This window comes from Salpingoeca rosetta (assembly GCF_000188695.1).
Source record: "Salpingoeca rosetta unplaced genomic scaffold supercont1.25, whole genome shotgun sequence".
Taxonomy (NCBI): Eukaryota; class Choanoflagellata; order Craspedida; family Salpingoecidae; genus Salpingoeca; species Salpingoeca rosetta.
In genome coordinates this window covers 914,535-934,994 of record NW_004754909.1, presented here as the reverse complement: position 1 = coordinate 934,994, position 20,460 = coordinate 914,535, and the positions used below count along the sequence as shown (strand labels likewise).

Below are 20,460 nucleotides of genomic sequence, written 5' to 3'. Positions count from 1 at the left end.
GTAACCCACTGCACACACACACACACACACACACACACACACACACAATCTGTCTCTGCCCCTGTCTCTGTCTCTGTCTCTCGCCTCTCTCGTCGTGGCTGCATCCCCCCTTGCAGCAGGCGGCTGAGCAGCGGGGGCAGGGGCGGGCTGCGCAGGCGGTGAACAGGGCGGTCCTGGAGGAGGGCCAGGGCGTCACCATCGGCGACCTCGAGGGCGAGGAGGTCGTGCAGGACCGCGGCGGCGGCGGCGGCGGCAGCGATGACACCCAACACACGCGCGCGAAGGTGAGCTGTGGTGTGGCATGGTGCCACGGACTCGACTTTTCGTGGGACCTCCGCATCTGCTTGGTGTTAGCACAACGCCAAGGTTCATGGTGCCTGTTGCTGACATTCTTACACACACACACAAATACATACACACATACATACGCATCACTGACACACACACATATGCACACACACATGCACATCACTTACACACACACGCACACACTCATACACACGCATCACTTTCACACACACGCACACACTCATACACACACATCACTCACACACACACACACACACATTCATTCTCCCTTGCCCCCTCCCCCCCCCCCCTCTTCGTCTCCAGCGCGGCGCCCCGGTAGGTGGCGGGAGTCTGCACCTTGCCAAGCGGATCATGGACGGGTCGTTGTGCTTGCAGGGCGGTGGGCGCGGGTGGTGGCGGTTCGAGTACTGCCCGGGCAAACACGTCATGCAGTTCCACAAGCACGAGGACGGAACAACAGACAAGATCATGCTTGGTAACATCCGTGGTGGTGGCGGTGTCTCTTTGTGTTGTCGTGTGCTCTTGAGGTCGCAGGCACTCCCCTTGCTGCTGCCCAACTATGTGCATGTTACAAATGCTGTTTTCACACAAGCACACCATTCAACCACCATTCAACCCTCACTATCAACCACCATTCAACCATCCGCACCACAAACCACCAACCACGGGTGCGTCGCTGCTGCAGGGGTGTGGGACGAGCGGGAGCACCGCCGGCGGTACCGTGTGCAGGATCCCGATGCACCGACAGCGAAGAAGCCGACCGCCAAGCAGCTCACGCAGTTTTTCGTTGGCGGCGATTACTGTGACGCGGCCAAGATCGACAGAGAGGTTGGCATGAAGGGGGTGATGTGAAGGGTGGAGGGGGGGGGTTGCGTGTGAATGTTTACATGTGTGTGTTTGTATGTGTGTGTGTACATGTGTGTGTGTGTGTACATGTGTGTGTGTGTACATGTGTGTGTGTGTGAATGTGTGTGTGTGTGCACGTTGGCATGCGTGCATTTGTGTCGTGTCATGTTGTGTCTACTTACATTCATGCTGTTCATCGCCACTTTGCACCGTGCACCATGCGTGCTTCCCTTATGCCCCCACCTCTTCCTGTCTTCACCCCCGCCCCTGTCTCCCCATCATCAGGTGGTGGTGCGGATGTTGTGTCGCCGCTCGTTGAATCCAGACCAGATTCACATGTCATTGGAGGAGGACCCAAAGTGCAAGGTAACGCCACATGTGCTGCACTCCCCAGTTAATTGCGCACTTGCTGGTCGTGTTGCCGCGATCGCCTTCCTTGCAATTTCACCCCCCCCCCCCCCACACACACTCACACCACTCACACCACACTCACACCACACCCACACCACTCACCACCTCGTATCAGTACACGTTGACGCTGCGAGCGCGGGCAGTGTGTGACATCCTTGAATTTGCCGACGGCGAAGGCGTTATTGTTCCACAGACGCACACACAAGGGCAGGACGACGAGGATGCACAAGGTGATGGCGGTGATTGATTCCGTGAATGTTGCGGTTGTGGTGTATGTAGGGTGTGTGTTTACGCACGTGTGTTTGTTACATAGGCAAACATATGCTTGCGTGTGCATGTGCATGATTGCGACATTTGCACGCGTTTGAGTCGGGCTTGAAAATGGCGGCAGTGCAGTTGAGTTGTTGTACAATAGAAAAGACGCGTGTTAGCCAGATACATGCGCACGAATGAGCACATGGTGTGGAGTGGATGAACGGAACGCAAACAACGAGGTGGTGGGAGGGGGAGGTGCAATTATGTTACAATATGTACAGCACACACATGTCTACATAGACACAGATGCAGACATACACACACACGGACAGACAGACAAACAGATAGACGGTCAGATACGCAGACGCAGGCACACAGACACACACAAATACAGACACAAATGCACACACAGACACACACACATACAAATACAGACACAGACAGACACACACATACGCACAGACAGACAGACAGACAGGCAGACACAAGAGCGTGCTATGATGGGGCGATGGCTGTGGTGACGGAGACCACATCAAATTCGTGGCCCTTCCAGACCCACGACGGCTCTGGGATGACGGCTGCGTTGCTCTGCTCAAGACTCGTCTTGCGGCGAGGGGATGATGTTGATAGCGACGACGACGACGAAGACAGCGAGGACGATGCCAAGTCGGCAGACTGTGACGAGCGCAGCTGGTCTGGGGCGTGCGGGTCGAGAGAGAGATCATACACGGCGATGCTGGCGTCCTCACAGCCAACGAAGATGTACTGGTTCGTGGAGGACGTGCACGACGACCACGCGCCACGCTGCAGCCCAGCCAGCCGGAAGAGCGGGGTGAACGCAGCCGCCATCCCAACATCATCCTTGCCCACGCCACCGCGCGCAACACCATTACCCATGCCATTATCGTGACCACTGCGCGTCCCATCGCCATCTGGCGTGCTGCTGCCGCTTGCACCAGCAAAGACCCAGACGTCTGGGAGGGCGGAGGTGACAACAACGCGCCCATCACTGGTGAAGCGGCACGACGACGCCTGATCGATGGGCAGGTGCGCATGGTGGCCCACTGCTCCGTCAACACGCGATGGCGTCCAGAAGAACACGGCGCCCTGATCCGGGTGTTGTGTGTGTTGGGAGGGGAGATGTCAAGATGTACGTGAATGCGTTTGGGTGGATGTGAGTGCGCGACAGGTTGCGTGAGTGGGTGTCAGCGTGAGAGGTATGATAGAGGGTGTGTGGGAGCCTGCGTGGATGTCAGCACGTTTTGCCTCATTCGTGTGTAGTGCCCGCAGCGCGGGCCAACGATCCCCAACCAGCCCCTGTGTATACACATTCACATATTCACACACACACACACACACACACACTCTCTCTCTCTCTCTTGATTTCACAGGATACGATATCATTATCACCGCACATCGTCATCGAGGGCGCACGTGTGTCCCGTTGGCGCAATGTCAAGACTGACAATGCCACTGGATGAGAGGCCCTGGAACAACAACAGCAACAACAACAGCAACAACAACAACAACAACAACAACAACAACAACAACAACAACAACAACAACAACAACAACAACAACAACAACAACAACAACAACAGCAAAAAAAAAAAAAAAAAACCGCAGCCGTGGGACCAACCAGCAAAGGAGTGTGTGAGGAGTGTTTGGGGAAAATGCGAGAAAGAGAATAGACATGCAAACAGACATACAGGCACAGACAGCTGACTAACCCTTGTTGCTAGCGCCTGCTTCAGGTTTCGAACATCCAGTACGTGAAGAAACCCAGCATTGTCCCCGACATAGAGCCGCTGCCAGAGCATCATCAAACACACACACACACACACACACACACACACAGACAGAGACAGAGATGTTTGCGCATGTCCGTAAACGTAACGGAATATGTCATGTACAGGCAGCTGATGCAAGGGATACACACGACAGGGTTGCACAGTCAAACACGCGCGAGGTGACGCACGTCTTCAAATACTCTGAGCGTGTTGATGGGGACCCTCATGTTGCTCAAGTCCATGACGTTCATCACGGCGTCGCTTCTGCTCCAATACAGGGTGACGGGAGAACATAGGATCATAAGCACACACCACACAACGTGCAGTGTCCTCACGTAAACACACATCAACGCAGACGCGTTGGTACATAGTCAGCACAGTACAACGTGAGCAGTGTCTCTCCTCACACACAGACAGACACACACACACACACAGACAGACAGACACACACACACACAGGCAGACACACACGCACACACGCACGCACATACGCACGCACGCACTTTGGGTCGATGGCTTTGAGGTGCGAGTCCTCGCCTGCTGTGAAGAGGAGGGAAACGGGCGCACACCAGTCGACGTCCAGCACGTTGGACTTGTGAGCTTCCACATTCAGGACAGACTGGTTGGTGACGAGATCGATGGACATGACCTGTTTGTGCTTCCCCAGAAACACCCTGTTCGCTGCATTGTCAGCTCGCAGCACATTCACGGGCTCCTTGTGTGGTGGCAGGATGCACACGGACGAGCCATCCGTGCCCCATCGCCGCACTGCGCCGTCGCAGTCAGCAGACACCAACACCTCCATCACTCTCTGTTGGCGTCGTTGTAGAAAATCCTCCATTATCATCCACCATTTCTCCACATCCTTGCCCACCAGAAGCAAAGCAACACACACCATAACCGCCAAGCACCTGCACCAACCATCATCGCCTGTGTTTGATCGATTGAAGGTGATTGCTGCTCCCATATCCCGTACACACACACAGACACAGTCACAGACACAGACACACACACATACACAGACACACAGACACACATACACACACACACACACACACACACACACACACACACACACACACGTGTTGGGGGAGGGCAAGAACAACACGGTACAGGGGAGCATGTCGAGGCACCGGTTTCAGCTGCACGCCGACGACTTCACGCACTACGACGACGACTTTGGTGACTTCTCCGACGACAACCACGACTACTACGACGACGACTACGACCAGCCACAAGACTCGTGCGTCTACGATTGTTCCTTCTTGCTTCGCGTTTGCGCATGCATGCATGTGTTCATGTGTGCATGTGTTCATGTGTTCATGTGTTCATGTGTATGTATGCATGTATGTATGTATGTATGTGTGTATGTGTGTATGTATGTATGTATGTATGTATGTATGTATGTATGTATGTATGTATGTATGTATGTATGCATGTATGTATGTATATGTGTGTGTGTGTACGTGTGTACGTGTGTGCGGGTGCTCCACCTTTATGTGCCCCGCTCACAACCGTAAACCCGTTAACCACGTGCCCACGCACGCCAATGCGTTGTTGCTGTTGTTGCCATCCTGGTGTTGCAGGCAAGTCCTCTCCCTGGACGAGCATCTCAAGTCCCTTACAGTCGGTGGGTACAGCCTTTGAATCCCAGAAAATCACCCCCCTCCTTTCTTGTTCTTGTTCTCGAGCTCTAGCCCTTGTTCTTCTTCGTTTCTCTAGCTCCTCCACTCCCCCCCTCCTCCTCTTCCTCCTCCTCCACCCCCTTTCTTCCTCGTCTTCTTCCTCGTCAAACACAGCCAACCATGCCAAAGCCACCATCCCTCGCTTCACTGGGCAAGAAGCAACCACTCTCCAGCGCTCAGCAACAGCAACAGCAACAGCAGCAGCAACAGCTACAGCAGCAGCCGCAACTCGCCTCCTCGCTGTCGAGCTTACTGGCTGGATCAAACCAGACCAAGCCGGCGGGTGGGCTGTCATCTCTCTCTTCCTCAGCACTGGCATCATCCTCACGACAAACATCGCCGGCAACAACCAAACCGACGTCCCTCTCTTCTCTCATGTCCAAATCCCCAGCCTCATCCAGCAGCAACAGCAGCACAACCAAACCGTCGCTCGCAAGTTTGCGGCTGGGATCATCCCCATCGCCATCATCGTCATCGCCATCATCGTCCTCCACAACGCCACCGACGTCGTCTCTATCCAAGCAGTCCCCCGCCATCCGTACTCCTCCGCTCTCTAGCCTCCAGACAGCACCAAAGACCACAGCCACGACCACAATCACGACCAATGGCAAAAAGCCGTCTCTCGCCTCCCTGTCCTCATTGGTAACATCATCATCGTCATTCCGTTGTGGTGCTGCCTCGAGCCTGTCGTCCCTCATCCTCGGCGACAAACCGAACCGGAAAGACACGACAGCAACAGCAGCAACAACAACAGCAACAGCAGCAACGGTTCGGAGGGCATCAGCAGGTGGCAGTGACGGGAGAAGCGTAGCTGCCGTCTCGACGGGTGTCGCATCAGTGCACATCTCCACTGCCACTGCTGATGGTGATGACACCCGGACAGCGGCCAAACACCAAGACCATTCCCATTCCCGCGAACCATCACCACCACCACCAGCAGCAGCAGCAGCACTGGATGTGTTGTCGGCATCATGTGCGGGTGCCACGCCGTGTGCACCTTCGTCAGCGGCACCATCTGCGTTTGCGACGGTGCTGGCACGAACCAAATCGACGCCATCATGGTCGTCACCACCGGCGGATGGAGTCGATATTCCGCACTTTACATGGCGGTTGACGCGGCCCGCGCTGCAGTGATGGTGGTGCTGTTAGTGGTGGTGGTGGAGGCAGGGATGACTACAACAACGACAACAACGGCAATAGCACCAGCACCACTGGGGGGCGGCAGCCATATCAACCGTGCCGGCGTCATCAGCTCTTCCGTGTTTGCTCTCATGTCCCCATTTCTCTTCTTCTCTCCCCCCTCTCTTTCTGTTCCAATGACCGCCCCGACCACCGCTCAGTTATTCTCTCTCTGTCTCTCTCTTCATGTTGATCATCACCGCTCTGCCCGTGGTTGATGCTTCGTCCTGTTATTCAATCACACGTGCCTGCAAGCACACGCGCACGCATTGTTTATCGGTTCATTCATTCCAATCACTCAAGAATTCACATGTGCTCTACTCTCTTCCCTATCTTTCCTGCGCACCTGTGTGTGTGTGTGTGTTTGCAGTTTCCGCGGCGAGTACACGGGGAAATGGAGGGAAAAAGAAGAACAAGAAGAACAAGAAGAAGAGCAAGGGAGGCCTCAAGGTGAAGGACAAGACCAGCACAGGACAACAACAACAACAACAACAACAACAACAACAACAACAACAACAACAACAACAACAACAACAACAACAACAACAACAACAACAACAACAACAACAACAACAACAACAACAACACACGTCGTCGAAGCAGAATGGCAATGGAATCCACAGTCATGAGCAACAGCCTGCAGCGCGCGGCGCCGTTGAAGCTGGCGATGCTGGTGACAAACAACCGCCAAAACTGTCCCTGACCATCTCAAGTTCGCCCTCAACCACAACAACAACAACAACAACAACCACCACCACCACTCCAACTGCTGTCGCCACCACTTCGACTGCCAGCAGCAGCAGCACTGCAGCTACTGGTTCCACCACTGCTGATGGTGCACGCGAGGAGCCAACGCAGGGAGCAACAAAGCCGAAGAAAGCAAAGACATCCAAGGACAAGGCAGAGGTGTCGAATGTCAAGCGGAAGTGGAAGAAACCAAAGACCATCGCACGCACGGTCGGTTTTTCCGAATTGACCGTGATGATGAGGATCAAGTGGTTGGAACATGGTTACCGTCTGTGTGACATTGTTCCTTGCATGTTTGATGGGTGTTTTGACAAGGGATCTCACGATCATTGTACATGTGTGTGTGTGTTTGCGTTTGCGTTTGCGCGTGTTTGCGTGTGTAGAAATTGAGCGACGTAGTGCCACCGCCGCATCTGAGCAGCACCATCAATCTCGTCGTCATTGGTCTGTGACTGCATCGCACCACCTGTACTCTGCATGAGAGCGCGGTGCTCACCACCCAGTGCCGTATGCCTCGCAATGACCAACTGTCTGCGTGTCTCGCTGTCTCTACAGCATACACACGCACAGCATGTACGCATGCGCACACTCATTCGCCCCATTCCCCACCCGTGTTATTGCCAGGTCATGTTGATGCCGGGAAGAGCACACTCGTTGGGCACTTGTTGACGCAGATGGGTGTCATTGACCCAAAACTGCTGCACAAATGCAAGCAGGAGTCGGCGCGAATCGGCAAGGGCTCCTTCGCCTTTGCCTGGCTCCTCGGTACGCACTTGCGTGCATGTGTTTGGGTGTTTGGATGTGTGTGGATGTGTTTGGGTGTGTGGATGTGTTTGGGTGTGTGGATGTGTTTGCATGTGTTTGCATGTGTTTGCATGTGTTTGCATGTGCTTGGGTGTGTAGATGTGTTCGGGTGTGTGGGTGTGTGTGTATGTGTGTATGTGTGTATGTGTGTATGTGTGTGGCAACACAAGTTGCCAGTGCACGGCATTGCTTATCTTGCCATTAGCGTGAGCATGCTTCTCTCCTCCTCACAATCCATCACCATCACCATCGCCATCACCGCCATCATCGCCACCGGCGATGTGCAGACGAGGAGTCTGAGGAGCGGTCGCGCGGCGTGACGGTTGACGTTGGGCAGAAGTCGTTTGCCAGCGAGCACCGCCGCTTCACCCTCCTCGATGCACCGGGCCATCGCGACTTCATCCCAAACATGATCACGGGCGCCTCCCACGTGCGTACCGCAGTGCATGCAAGCATCCAATGCATGCAGGCGTCCAATGCATGCAGGCGTCCGTTGTTGTTGACAGTTCAAGCGTCATGCATCACACGCACACACACTCACATCTCCACGTTTCGCATGCTGCTTCTCATAAGCCCTGCTCCCCCCCCTCAATCCTCACCACCACCTCCACGATCATTATCCCCATCATCATCACCACGTGCCAGGCCGATGCTGCTGTGCTGGTGGTGGATGCGTCTCCTGGCGAATTTGAGTCTGGATTTGACGCGGACGGGCAGACGCGCGAGCACATTCTCCTCGCCCGCTCGCTCGGCATCTCGCAGCTCGTTGTCGCAATCAACAAGATGGACATGGTCTGGGTTTGTGTGTGTGTGTGTGTGTGTGTATGTGTGTGTGTTTGTGTGTGTGTGTGTGTGTGTGTGTGTGTGCGTGTGTGTGTGCACGTACATGCGTACTTGCACTCTCTATCATTGTCAGCACGACCATTACCACCACATCCCTGCTCACGCATGTGTGCGTGTGTGTGCGTGCATGTGTAGGTATCCTGGAGCGAAGACCGGTACCAGGAGATTGTTGCCCGTCTGCAGCCGTTCCTCAAACAGCGCGGGTTTGCCATTGCGGTGAGGCGATGTACAACACGTCATGACCGTGGTGGCAATCGTCACCAGTCGCGTGGATCGTGGGGGTGGTGGCAATGGTGATGGTGGCAATGGTGGTGGTGGATGAAGACTGGGCGCTTCCTGCTTCCCCACCCCCTCCTCCTCTTCGTGTGCAATCAAAACCGCACATTGACACATCCCATCACCTTGGCAACTGCACTACATGTGTGTGTGTGTGCGCGGATGTGTGTGCTGAGCAGGCTGACGCGATTGTCCCCGTGAGCGGACTGGAAGGCCTCAACCTGAAGGAGCGCCACGCCCTCGACTGGTACAGCGGTCCAACCCTCCTCCAAGCACTCGGTTGGTGGCGCGAGATGTTGTGTACTTTCGCACGTGAGCACAGCCGTGCAGCCGTGCAGTCGTTCATAGTCGTCGAGCAAGTGTGCACGACATCACATCCCACATCCCACCGCGTCTCATCGTCCTCGTCCTCGTCCTCACCACCACCACCACCACCACCACCACTGCTGCTGCTGCTCAGATGCGCTTGAGGTGCGGCCGCGGGAGTGGAAGAGCCCCCTTCGCGCCACAATTGCGGATGTGTACAAGGTCGCGGGTTTCTCCTCCGTCCACGTGGCAGCACGCATCGTCACGGGATGCGTTCACGAGGGCGACACGGTCGTCGCACTGCCAAACTTCGAATACGGCACCGTCAAACGTGCGCGGCAGTGGTGTTAGACGTAGATACCGGGAGAGAGAAGCGAGGAGGGCTCGGGTGGGGGCAAGGGGGAGGTGGAGTTGTTGTTTCATGGTACGTGAAGGTAAAGCCCCTTGTTTCCTTAACACCACACACACACACACACACACACACACACATACATGCCCGCAGAGGTGCTGGTTGCGGAGGAGCGCGTCAAGGCTGCGTATGCCGGCGATGCGTGCACGATCGTGCTTGCAGGCATCGACGAAGCGCTCATCAGGTAGGAAGGCCGGGGTGCGGATGAGCAACGCACAGATGTGGCGACAGTTGTGCTGTGACCTACACACACACACACACACACACACGCACGCACACACACACACACACACACACACACACACACACACACACACACACACACACGCACACATACACACACAAGCGCAAGCTCACGGTGCTACTCACCCTTCCAATGGATCACAGGGCCGGTAATCTGGTGTGCCATCCAGACGAGGAGCCACCACTGGCGACGCGAATCAGGTACACGCTTTGCTTGCAGGCACGCACGTCGTCCGCTGTTACTGATGCTGTCTGTACTCAGAGTGCTCACCCAACCTTCAGCAGTGCGTTGCGTCTCCGCTCACCTCCTACCTGCACACCACTGCTCCCATCCAACCACTCACCTTGTGTGCTCGCGCGCTTTCATGTGCATGTCTATGTGCGTATGTTTGTGCGTGTATGTGCAGGTGCAAGATTGTTGTGTTTGACGCCCCGCGCCCGTTGCTAAAAGGGTCACAGTTCACTCTTCACCACCAGCAGGAGGACGTGCCTGCACGCATCAAGTCCATCGTCTCCCAGGTACCGACGCGCGATGTTGTTGTCCTTGCGTCAGGGAGGCGAGGCGGGGTGAGGAATTGGCTCTTCTGTTGTTGTCGTTGTGTCATCTAGCCACTAACACACACACACACACACACACACACTCACACACACACACACAACACAACACACACACACACACACACACACACACACACACACACACACACACACACACACACACACACACACACACACACACCAGACCAATCGGCGCACAGGAGAGATTGAGAAGCACAAACCGCGGGCGCTGCCACGCAACAGCGTCGGTGTTGTCGTCATTGCACTCGACACTGCGCTGTCGCTCGAGACGTACGAGCAAGTGAAGGACCTTGGGCGCGTGACGCTGCGGCAGGAGGGGCGGACGGTGGCTGCCGGCATCATTGACGCGATCGTCAGGGCCGAACGGGTCGAGTGATGGGCGAGTGGTCGGTTGCATTGTGAAGTGTGTGGCTGCATGCTCGTCGCTGGTGCTTGTTGTGGTGTGTAGTTGTTCAGCCACGTCGCATGAAGGTGGTTGCATGGAATAGATTGTCACGTGAGCGTATGTGTGTGCATACATGTGCGGCGTGATGTGTGTGTGTGTGTACATGTTCGCCTTGTGTGTGTGCTTGTTTGCCTACGCTAGTTTGCGGTTTGTGGTGGTCAGTTCGGTGTTGTGGTGTTTGTTTGTCGTGTATTGCTTTTGTGGAACAATCCAAACCTAACTTCCCACGAAATGCCAGCAAGCAACGGAGGGTCCACACCTAACCAAACAAGCACAGTGGAAACGAGTGCAAAGGGAACGAACACACGATCACACACACACCCACGCAACGGCTCAGCAGTCCCCTCATTCACAAACACACACACACATGTAACACGAGCATGCTTGTGGTAGCAACAACGTCCCTTGCAACCCTTCTCAACCCACTCCCCACCCAACAATCAACGCAGCACAACCGCCGTACGCGTTCCATGCACTATCTGGCAGCAGCATCTGCGTCATCATCATCCCTGTCCTCCATCTTGTTCATGAGCTCCAGCTTGAGCAGATACTTCCGAAAGGCCTTTGGGTCTGTCACGTGTGTTAAGTTCTTCAGGCTGTACCCGTATGCGTTCACCTTCTCCTCGTATCTGTTCACCACCTGCTGACACTTCTGCGATGACATGTCTACAACCTTGTGCCAGTCCGGGATCCAGTTCATGCTTGACCCAAACGACACTTCCACGTGGTGCGTGTTTCCATGAAACTCCAGCAGCTGCCGCCCACCACCACGCACACCACCACCACTCTGCGAGCCAACAACAACACCACCACTCACACCGCGGCCACCATCGCTTCGGCGCGTGAGGGCTCCGATGGGCACGTGCGGTGGCAACTGCGACGAGGAGCTGCTGCGGCGGCTGGCCCGCGGATACCGGAAATGGCCACGGGGTACAGCTTTTGATGATGATGGTGATGATACTGATGATGATGATGATGACGATGATGATGATGATGATGATGATGATGATGATGATGATGATGATGATGATGACCCGGTATTGGTGCTGCGGCGGCGGCGCGAAGGGTTTGCTGGACTGCGCTCGTGGAGGTGGACTTTGTTTGGAAGCCCCAGGAACCGCTCCATCTCCGCCATGTACCCCTGCGCCAGCTGCTTGCCGCCGTGGTCGAGGAAGTCTTCCAGTTGAATGACAGCAATGTGCTCCACGTGCTCCATATCCTCCAGTGCCGTCTTGTGCAGCTGCAGCCAATGCTGGATGTATCGCTCGCCGCAGTCCTTGACCCCCGCCGCCATGTACCGCCGCTTGGAGTAGCGGAAGTGGGCGCACCCGAGCGGGTGGCGCATGATCATGATGAACGTCGTGCGGTCTGGCGTGAACATCTTCTGCAGGAAGCGCATCTTGAGCAGGTGTGGCGGTGATTTCTCCAGCAGCACGGGCTTGCTCGTGTCCCAGTACTTGGCCCACGCGTTGAAGATGGCCTCGCGGTTCTCGTCAGTCAGCATTTCGCTCGTCTCCGTGATGTGGCTCTTTGGGTTGAACCCGTACCCGAGCTGCCCGCCGGTCCACGCCGCTTTCGGATACACGTCCTGCAGATGCTGGCCCTCGTTCTGCGGCACGTTCGTGTCTATTGTTGGTTGTGTTTTTTTGTCGTTGTGTGCATGTATGTGTGTATGTATGTGTGTATAATGGGGTGGGGTGAGCTTGGAGAAAGCGGTTGCAGCAAAGAGCACAGCAAATGCTTGATCAAATGCAAACGGGGGAGTCGCATGGAGGAAGACCAGGGATGATGCAAAAGTGCAAGCAACAAGACCCACTGAGAAGGCAGGAGATGTCGGGGTGCTGGCACAGCACGAGATCCAAGATGGTGGTACCACTACAGTATGTGTGTGTGTGTGTGAGTGCGTGTGTGTGCGTGCGTGTGCATGCGTGCGTGCGTGTGCGTGTGTGTGCGTGCATGCATGTCAAGGAGCGATATGGTGACAAAAGTAGGCGCAGCGACAGGCGCATGCAACCACCGCACGCATGCAACGGGGTGTGTACCTGTGGTGGGCGCCGACGACGAAGAGAAACGAGTGCCTCGCCATGTTTGAAGGAAGTGGGGCAAGCTCATTCCCAGAGACGAGGACAGCGTTGGCGTACATGGCCACGCACACCAGCACCGCCACAGCGTGCATCACGCCAACGCCTTGGTTGGTGTTCATCATGAAGTGTGTGCGTGTGTGTGTGTGTCTTCTGTGTGTGTGTGTGTTCTTCTGTGTGTGTGTTTCTTCTGTGCAACCACGCAATACGAACAAGGGTGAATACCCTGAGTGTTGTTCCGGCTCTGTGTGGTGGTTGCCCGATGCTGTCGTGGGTGCAGCGGCAAAGCAAAAGGACGGCAACCAAGCAAAGGCCAAGCAAAGCAAGTCAAGCGGGTGTGTGAAATCGAGAGAGAGGGTGCGAGCAGCAGCAGCAGCGCTCTCTACTATCTATCTTGGGCAACTGCACCACTACTTTTTTTGCTGTCGTGTTTCAGCACCGGATACGAAAGCCAGCCAGCCAGCCAGCCAACCAGCAGCATGAGCGCGCCTGTTGGAAGTCCCAATGCAGTCGAGGGAGGGCAGCCGCCAAAGCAGCCGCCGCCACAGCAACAGCAGCCGCCAATGCAGCAACAGCAGCCGCCGCCACAGCGCGCTGTGCCACAACCCTCCCCCTCACCAATGGCAAGTGGCCGCGCTGTGCTTTTGTTCTCTTTGTCGTTTTGTTTTGATTTGCTTCTTATGTGTCCTGCCTACAGGCCGATGCAAAGTGAGCTTGCGTGCCTTCCGTGCGTGCCTGCGCCGTTTCCAACCCGTGCTCTCTCTCTCTCTCTCTTCCCTCTTTGTGTTCGACAGGCATTCTTCCAAGACAAGGCATTGCTGCGGGATGGCAGCCCCCACCCCATGACAGCGTTCCTAGACCAAGTGGGCCGCCACGATTCCGCCATTGTGTGCACCGAAATGATCGCACGGCGTGACAGCGCCTTGGCAAGCCGCATGAGCATGAATGAGAAGCGCAAGGAACTCAAAGTGGTCTACGACACGTTGGCCAAAGTATGGGCTGTGTGTGTGTGTGTGTGTGTGTGTGTGTGTGTGTGTGTGTGTGTGTGTGTGTGTGTGTGTGTGGTGTGTCCGCCTGTCCGCGAATGATTGTGTATGTGTGTGTGTGTGCCCACTTGCTTGCGTTCGCATGTGTGTCTGTGTGGCGGTAGAGGTGGCAGTGTAAACAAAGGTGATGATCACCCACACAACTCGTTCGTTCCTTCCCTCTCCTTTCGTCTTTCACGTTGCACATCATTGTTGCTGCTGTGGCTTGCGCTGCAGATTGTATGCGACACGAACACCTTGGCTGTGACATACGACACCATCGTGTCTGCCGCGGCTCGGCTCAAACTCAAGACAGACGCGGCGCAGATGCTGCAGCTCCTGGCCGATCGCCACGTGCCCATCCTCGTGGCGACGCTTGGCCCGGCCCTCGTGCTCTCTGCGGCGCTTCGTCAGTGCGTGGAGGGCAGCATGAACATGGACGACCACATCTTCGTCATGGGCCAAGAATTTGCACAGTGGGAGCCAGACCTGGTGCCGCGCAAACACCCGCAGGAGCAATTTGGTTCGTCCCATGTGTGCACCTGTGTGTTGGGGGGGGGGGGGAAGGGTGTGTGCGTGTGTGTCCGTGTGTCCGTGTGTCCGTGCGTGTGTGTGTGTGTGTGTGTGTCCGTGTGTCCGTGTGTGTGTGTGTGTGTGTGTGTGTGTGTGTGTGTGTGTGTGTGTGTGTGTGTGTGTGTGTGTGTGTGTGTGTGTGTGTGTGTGTGTGTGTGTGTGTGTGTGTTATCTTCACCCTTTTGAAACCCATTTGTGTGTGTGTTCTCGCTGCCTCGTGCACATGTTTGCACGTGGTATCGTGCGTTTTGCGTTTATTCTTTCTGCGGCTTCTGCTGCTGCCTGCCCTGCTGTTGCTGTTGTTGTTGTGGTGGTGATGATGATGATTTTGCCTGTGGCTGCTTCGTTCCCTCCTCTGCCTTGACCTTTGCATAATAGAACACACCACACATGAGCACACCTGCACAGGAAGAGGGGAGAGAGGGGGTGGGAAAGTGATGCAAGACACACGTGTGTGAGAGAGAGTGTGTGTGTGTGTGTGAGTGAGAGAGAGAGAGTGTGTGTGGTTGTGTGTGTGTGGTTGTGTGTGTGTGGTTGTGTGTGTGTGGTTGTGTGTGTGTGTGTGTGTGTGTGTGTGTGTGTGTGTGTGTGTGTGTGTGTGTGTGTGTCGTCGTCACCACCCACCATCAATCTCACCTTCATCCTCATCACCAACGACCACCGCCACCGCCACCGCCACTGCCACCAACGAATCACCATCACTGCCGCACCGATGCCGAGGATGTTGAGAGGAGAGAGCGGCTTGCCAAAGTAGACGACGGCGGCCATGATGATCACAAACCGCCGCGTCGCATTCACTGCACCAGCGGTGGAGGCGGTGGAGGCGTGAGGTGTTGCGAAGACACATTTGTGCCTTTGTGCAGGATGACTTGATCAAAGACTTACAAATTAAGTCAATACAAAGCCCAGTGGAAGGGGCAGATGCTTGTGCATAGACACAGACACACAGACAGGTGCACACACAGACACAGACACAGACACAGACATATACAGACACACACACACACACACACATGCACACTACCGACCAATGGAGTGGGTGAGGGCGGGAACACGTGCTAGAAGCAGCATGGATGCCTGGTTGTAGACGTAATGAAGCGTTCCGTTCATGACGATGAGGCCGAGCAAGGGCACAAGCTCCCCTGTCCGCACACCCTCCACCTGTGCACACGGCACATCAGCAGCAGTAGCAGCCAGGGTGACGACAAGGGATGAAGTGGCATGCGAGATGAGACGCAACTATGATGATGATGATGATGATGATGATGATGATGATGATGATGATGATGATGATGATACTGTGCGTTCTTGTGGTGATGACGATACTGTGCGTTCTTGTGGTGATGATGGTACTGTGCGTTCTTGTGGTGATGATGATACTGTGCGTTCTTGTGGTGATGATGATACTGTGCGTTCTTGTGGTGATGATGGTACAGCGCGCTCCCGTGGCAGTGGTGATGGGTGGCAGCAGCATCATGAGCAAGAGGGGCCCTGTAAGTGTGTCCGTACCAGCTGTGCGCCCTCCATGAACACAACTAGCGGCGCTGTGAGGATGGCAGCGGCCCACGAGATGTAGTAGAACAAGTTGAAGTTGTCAACAAGCTGCAACAGGCACACGCACGCACACACCGACGACCGGAGGAGGGTGAGAAGTGATGGTGTGATGGTGTGATGGTGTGAAGAGATGAGGACGAGCTGGTGTGATGAGGTGCAACGTGGACGCTGCAGCCAAAGCAAGCCAAGCACACAAAGGCCCGACCTTTGATTGTAGGATGCGCTTTGCAAAGATGGAGCGCAGGACAAAGCAGCAGTTTGCGGTGACGGCGGAGACGAGACCGAGGGTGGAGAAGTCAAGCTCAGTCAACGCAACGAGCACAATCCCAAGGCAGATGGGGATCAGGGACACCCACACCTCTGCAAGGGGGAAGTTGTGCGTTGCGTGGACAGGTGAGGTGGTAAGGGATGGAGGAGCTGTGGATACTTCAGGAACTTGGTACGAATCACAGTGCACCGCTCCCTTACCAACACGCATACACACACACACGACACACACACACACACACACACATACACACACGACACGCACACACACACGCACACACACACGCACACACTCTCACTCACTCACACAGACACACACACACACTCACACACTCACACAGACACACACACACACACACACACACACACACACACACACAAAAGGCTCACGGTTGGAAAAGGTCTGATGGAAGAAGAAGGTGGCGATGACGACGAGAAACACGGGCTCAGTTGCTTTGATGGCGTGAGTGAACGACACCGCTGTCCGCCCCAGACTGAGGTTGGTTGTCAGGAACCCAATGTACCAGCACAGCGCAATCGGCAACAGTGGCTTTGCCTGCACACGACACGCGATATGTGACAAGCAGACAAGCAGACAGGCAGACAGACAGACACACACACACACACACACACACACACACACACACACACACACACACACACACACACACACACACACACGACACACACGCACAGCGATCGTTTCAGTTGCAGTGTCCAATGCACGGTGAGCAACAACAGCACAGCCGATGGGTCCAACGACACGACACTACGCAGATGCTACCTGATCTTTGCGGAGTGGGATGAAGGGCCGGAGCTTTGCGCCACGCAGAATGACACTGGACCACAGCCCGCCACTCAGGAACTGGACAAACGTGACGGTCACTGGCAGTCGCTTTGCCTGCTGGATCTACGCAACCAGGCATCGAGGAGAGACATGAGGGAAGGGACCGTGGTGACACGGAATGATGGTAGGAACTTGCCACGGTTGTCGCCGCCCCTTCTGATGATCATGATCATCAACACCACCACCACCACCACCACCACCACTACCACACCTACACTCTGCACCCCTCCCCTCCCCCATCCCTCAACCCCTTCCACATGCACACACACACACACACACACGCGCGCGCGCGCGCGCTCACACACACTGACCTGCTTGTTGAAGGCGTCTGTGAAGAAGGAGGCTGCATACCACACCACCACGATGGCAAGCGACACTGCCAGGCCACCAACATTTCCTGCAACAGCAGCTGCTGCCGCAGGGCCACTGGCCGACTTCCTCTTCGTCATCTTCGTTGTTTGTTGCTGTGTTGTTGCAGTTTTGCTTTTTATTGGGGAAAACTCGCTGAAATCTTACACTGTTCCCAGCGCTCAGAGATGGGGAAGGGGTAAAACAGAGGGCAGCGGTGTGCATGGGCGAATGTGTGTGAGAGCAGGCGCCGCTTAGATAGATAGAAAAGTGAATCAATAGATAGATAGAAACCAAGTGCCTCGGTGCGAGGCTCATGTGTAGTGCTGCGACTGTCGCTTAGACAGTTGCAGGGGGCTCTGTTGCGGCCGGGCCACCGGGGCTACGTGAGGTCACTGCGGCGCTGCGTGGCTGTCCCTCATCGTTGTCGGTGGTGGCGGCAGCGGTGTCGTTGTTGTCGTTGTTGCTGTCATTGCTGCGCTGGCCGCTGTGGTCGGGGGGTGTGTTCTTGCGGATGCTTTGCGCTTTGCGGGTGCGTTTGCCCTGTTGGTGGTTGCGCTGGGCCTTGAGCGCGCGCCCGCTGCACCGTCTGGGTTGCTCTGGCGGGGAGTGGGGTGTGTTCTCCCGCCCGGACCGAGCCCGGCTGGTTTTTGTCCCGCTTGTCGTGAGGCATCTGGCCGATGCACCGGAGGTTCGCGTAGCACTCAGCCTTGCATCTCGCGATGGACAACACTTGCCGCCAGTACGTGCTGCTGTGCATGGAGGTAAAGGTGCGCACGTGTGGTGGTGTTTGTGGGTCCGTCGTGGACATAAGGTCGCTGCTGAAGAACTTCCGGAACTTCGAGCCCCAGGCGCCCGAGCCAGCCTCGATCGCAATCGGCACAAATTTGAAGTCGCCCTGGTCTCGTAGGATGGCAGTTGTCTTTTGTTTTGTCATTTACATTTTTTCAACAGTAAGCGTTTGATGTCTGTGTTTGTTTGCGTTGTTCTGTTGTTGTTGTTGTTCATGTTTTGTATTCGGAAGCATCCACCACCCAGCATCAGCATTAGAAGGAGACAGAGGCAGAGGAGAGGGAGCAGCATGGCACGGGGCGACAGAAAAGCAGGCAAGAAGCGAACAACTACACACGGGACAAAGGAGACACAACGGTTACTCGGACAGCTTTGCCTTCTTCTTCGACTTCTTCTTCTTCTTGGGCGACTCCTCACCGTCCGCATCAGCATCCTCAGCAGACCGCTTGCCCTTGTCCTTCTTCTTCTTCTCGCCCTTGTCCTTCTTCTCCTTCTTCTCCTTCTTCTTCTTCTTCTTATCCTTCTTATCATCCCCATCCTCCTGTGTGTGTGTGTGTGTGTGTGTGTGTGTGTGTGTGTGTGTGTGTGTGTGTGTGTGTGCGCGGAGCACCGACAGCAGCAGAAGAGAGGTGGTGAGCAACAGCAACAAGACCAATGTGGGGAAGCAGCAAGCAGCCTTCGACAGCATAACACGCACGCATACCCCCCCCCACACACACACCACTGAAGCATGCACACACAGGTGAGGGCTGACCTTGCTCTTCTTCTTGTCCTTCTTGGCCGACTTTTCGCCATTCTCTGTTGCGCCGAGCGTCGAGTCAGCAGCGTCGTTGTAGCCCTGAACCAAACACGCGACGCAACACAACAGGCGAGGCCATAGGCGAGCACACACGCGTGTCAACGGTGAAGACGGGAACGGGGGCAAGTAACAGAGCACTGTTACCGTTCCTCAGCCACCACATTAATGTGATGAACAAGCCACCGATTTGAGAACCCGCTCTCTCTGAACACACACACACACACACACACACAGCACACGGGGGATGGTGTACCTTGACTGGTGTGTTGAGTTCGTATGACGAGGGGCCAACGGAGACGCCGGCCTTTGAGAGCTTGTACACGCGACCGCCCTCGAGCTGCCTCAAGCGCGCATCGACCTTGGCCCGGTACTCCATTGCATAGTCCTGCTTCGAGTCCTCCGCAAGCGCATCAATACGTGCCTGTAGACAAGTGGAAGCGGGAGGGGGACAGGTGAGACAGGTGAGACAAGGATAAGAATAATGAGAAAGCAGCGTGAGCATCAGCTGAAATGGTTGCGTGTATGCATGTGTGTGTGTGTGTTGATTGCTGTAGGAGACAGAAGAAGGCACACAATCAACAATAACAATAACAACAACAGCAGCAGCAACAACAACAACAACAACAACAGTAATCAAACAAGCAGGCACACAAAAGGGTGGTGTGTAGTGTGGGTACGCACCACAAGGGAGGTTTTCGCAGCAAGGACGCGGGACATCTTGCCCTTGTTCTTGCCGCTGCTCTGGCCGACGACCGAGGCGTGGTACAGGTGCCCGTACTTTGGAGTGTCGTGCTTCGTCTTCAGCGCGCGGAAGAGTGCCTTCTCAGCACCGAGAATCTGCACAGTGGAGGCGGGGTACTTGGCCAGGTTGAGGAGGGAGCCCGCGTGGGCAATGAGGCGTGCGCCAACAAGCTCGCCAACCATCAGCGTCAGGTTGGGCGCAATCACGTTCATTCTGCAACACGATAGCAAGACGGTCAAAGAGAGGACAGGAGAGTAGAGAAGAACAAGGAACAACACAACGACACAATCACGCGTGAGCAGAGT

At 55.4% G+C, this 20,460-nt stretch overlaps 9 protein-coding genes across 9 annotated transcripts in view; 4 read left to right on the top strand and 5 right to left on the bottom strand.

The window, feature by feature from the left end:
- Nucleotides 1-1,813, top strand: part of PTSG_12809 (uncharacterized protein) — a gene marked incomplete at its 3' end in the record, with an annotated part of 4,605 nt that extends 2,792 nt beyond the window's left edge. Inside the window, exons 8-12 of the mRNA XM_004990242.1 lie at nt 167-284; nt 613-784; nt 995-1,137; nt 1,441-1,521; nt 1,682-1,813. Coding sequence (XP_004990299.1) covers nt 167-284; nt 613-784; nt 995-1,137; nt 1,441-1,521; nt 1,682-1,813 — 646 coding nt within the window. The remainder of the gene's footprint in view (nt 1-166; nt 285-612; nt 785-994; nt 1,138-1,440; nt 1,522-1,681) is intronic.
- On the bottom strand, nt 1,735-4,435 carry PTSG_08912 (uncharacterized protein). Its single transcript, XM_004990241.1, has 5 exons — nt 4,115-4,435; nt 3,800-3,875; nt 3,552-3,629; nt 3,237-3,308; nt 1,735-2,928 (listed from the first exon to the last, which is right to left on the bottom strand). The coding sequence occupies exons 1-5, from the start codon at nt 4,414-4,416 to the stop codon at nt 2,317-2,319; spliced, it is 1,140 nt and encodes a 379-aa protein (XP_004990298.1). The 5' UTR covers nt 4,417-4,435; the 3' UTR covers nt 1,735-2,316.
- Nucleotides 4,436-4,732: 297 nt separating this feature from the next.
- On the top strand, nt 4,733-5,258 carry PTSG_08911 (uncharacterized protein; the record flags this gene model as incomplete). Its single annotated transcript, XM_004990240.1, has 2 exons — nt 4,733-4,854; nt 5,198-5,258. The coding sequence occupies 2 exons, from the start codon at nt 4,733-4,735 to the stop codon at nt 5,256-5,258; spliced, it is 183 nt and encodes a 60-aa protein (XP_004990297.1).
- Nucleotides 5,259-6,465: 1,207 nt separating this feature from the next.
- On the top strand, nt 6,466-11,058 carry PTSG_08910 (elongation factor-1alpha; the record flags this gene model as incomplete). Its single annotated transcript, XM_004990239.1, has 13 exons — nt 6,466-6,532; nt 6,846-7,432; nt 7,606-7,666; nt 7,847-7,987; nt 8,314-8,456; nt 8,672-8,818; nt 9,005-9,085; nt 9,325-9,424; nt 9,606-9,782; nt 9,954-10,044; nt 10,248-10,304; nt 10,511-10,622; nt 10,846-11,058. The coding sequence occupies 13 exons, from the start codon at nt 6,466-6,468 to the stop codon at nt 11,056-11,058; spliced, it is 1,977 nt and encodes a 658-aa protein (XP_004990296.1).
- A 239-nt stretch (nt 11,059-11,297) lies between these two features.
- On the bottom strand, nt 11,298-13,618 carry PTSG_08909 (uncharacterized protein). Its single transcript, XM_004990238.1, has 3 exons — nt 13,170-13,618; nt 12,944-13,002; nt 11,298-12,753 (listed from the first exon to the last, which is right to left on the bottom strand). The coding sequence occupies exons 1-3, from the start codon at nt 13,331-13,333 to the stop codon at nt 11,603-11,605; spliced, it is 1,374 nt and encodes a 457-aa protein (XP_004990295.1). The 5' UTR covers nt 13,334-13,618; the 3' UTR covers nt 11,298-11,602.
- Nucleotides 13,619-13,633: 15 nt separating this feature from the next.
- PTSG_08908 (uncharacterized protein) lies at nt 13,634-15,635 on the top strand (the record flags this gene model as incomplete). The annotated part of the gene is made up of 4 exons (XM_004990237.1): nt 13,634-13,831; nt 14,003-14,200; nt 14,471-14,756; nt 15,613-15,635. The coding sequence occupies exons 1-4, from the start codon at nt 13,688-13,690 to the stop codon at nt 15,633-15,635; spliced, it is 651 nt and encodes a 216-aa protein (XP_004990294.1). The 5' UTR covers nt 13,634-13,687.
- A 191-nt stretch (nt 15,636-15,826) lies between these two features.
- PTSG_08907 (uncharacterized protein) lies at nt 15,827-17,973 on the bottom strand (the record flags this gene model as incomplete). The annotated part of the gene is made up of 6 exons (XM_004990236.1): nt 17,786-17,973; nt 17,412-17,537; nt 17,018-17,183; nt 16,566-16,720; nt 16,316-16,408; nt 15,827-15,967 (listed from the first exon to the last, which is right to left on the bottom strand). Exons 1-6 carry the CDS (start codon nt 17,921-17,923, stop codon nt 15,827-15,829), a joined length of 819 nt encoding a protein of 272 aa, XP_004990293.1. The 5' UTR covers nt 17,924-17,973.
- A 135-nt stretch (nt 17,974-18,108) lies between these two features.
- PTSG_08906 (uncharacterized protein) lies at nt 18,109-18,759 on the bottom strand (the record flags this gene model as incomplete). The annotated part of the gene is made up of 2 exons (XM_004990235.1): nt 18,109-18,419; nt 18,457-18,759. The coding sequence occupies 2 exons, from the start codon at nt 18,757-18,759 to the stop codon at nt 18,162-18,164; spliced, it is 561 nt and encodes a 186-aa protein (XP_004990292.1). The 3' UTR covers nt 18,109-18,161.
- A 49-nt stretch (nt 18,760-18,808) lies between these two features.
- Nucleotides 18,809-20,460, bottom strand: part of PTSG_08905 (nucleolar protein 5) — a 3,332-nt gene continuing 1,680 nt past the window's right edge. Inside the window, exons 5-8 of the mRNA XM_004990234.1 lie at nt 20,095-20,368; nt 19,667-19,834; nt 19,369-19,452; nt 18,809-19,155 (exon numbers count right to left, since the gene is read on the bottom strand). Of these exons, the coding sequence (XP_004990291.1) occupies nt 18,973-19,155; nt 19,369-19,452; nt 19,667-19,834; nt 20,095-20,368 (709 nt within the window). The 3' untranslated portion in view covers nt 18,809-18,972. The remainder of the gene's footprint in view (nt 19,156-19,368; nt 19,453-19,666; nt 19,835-20,094; nt 20,369-20,460) is intronic.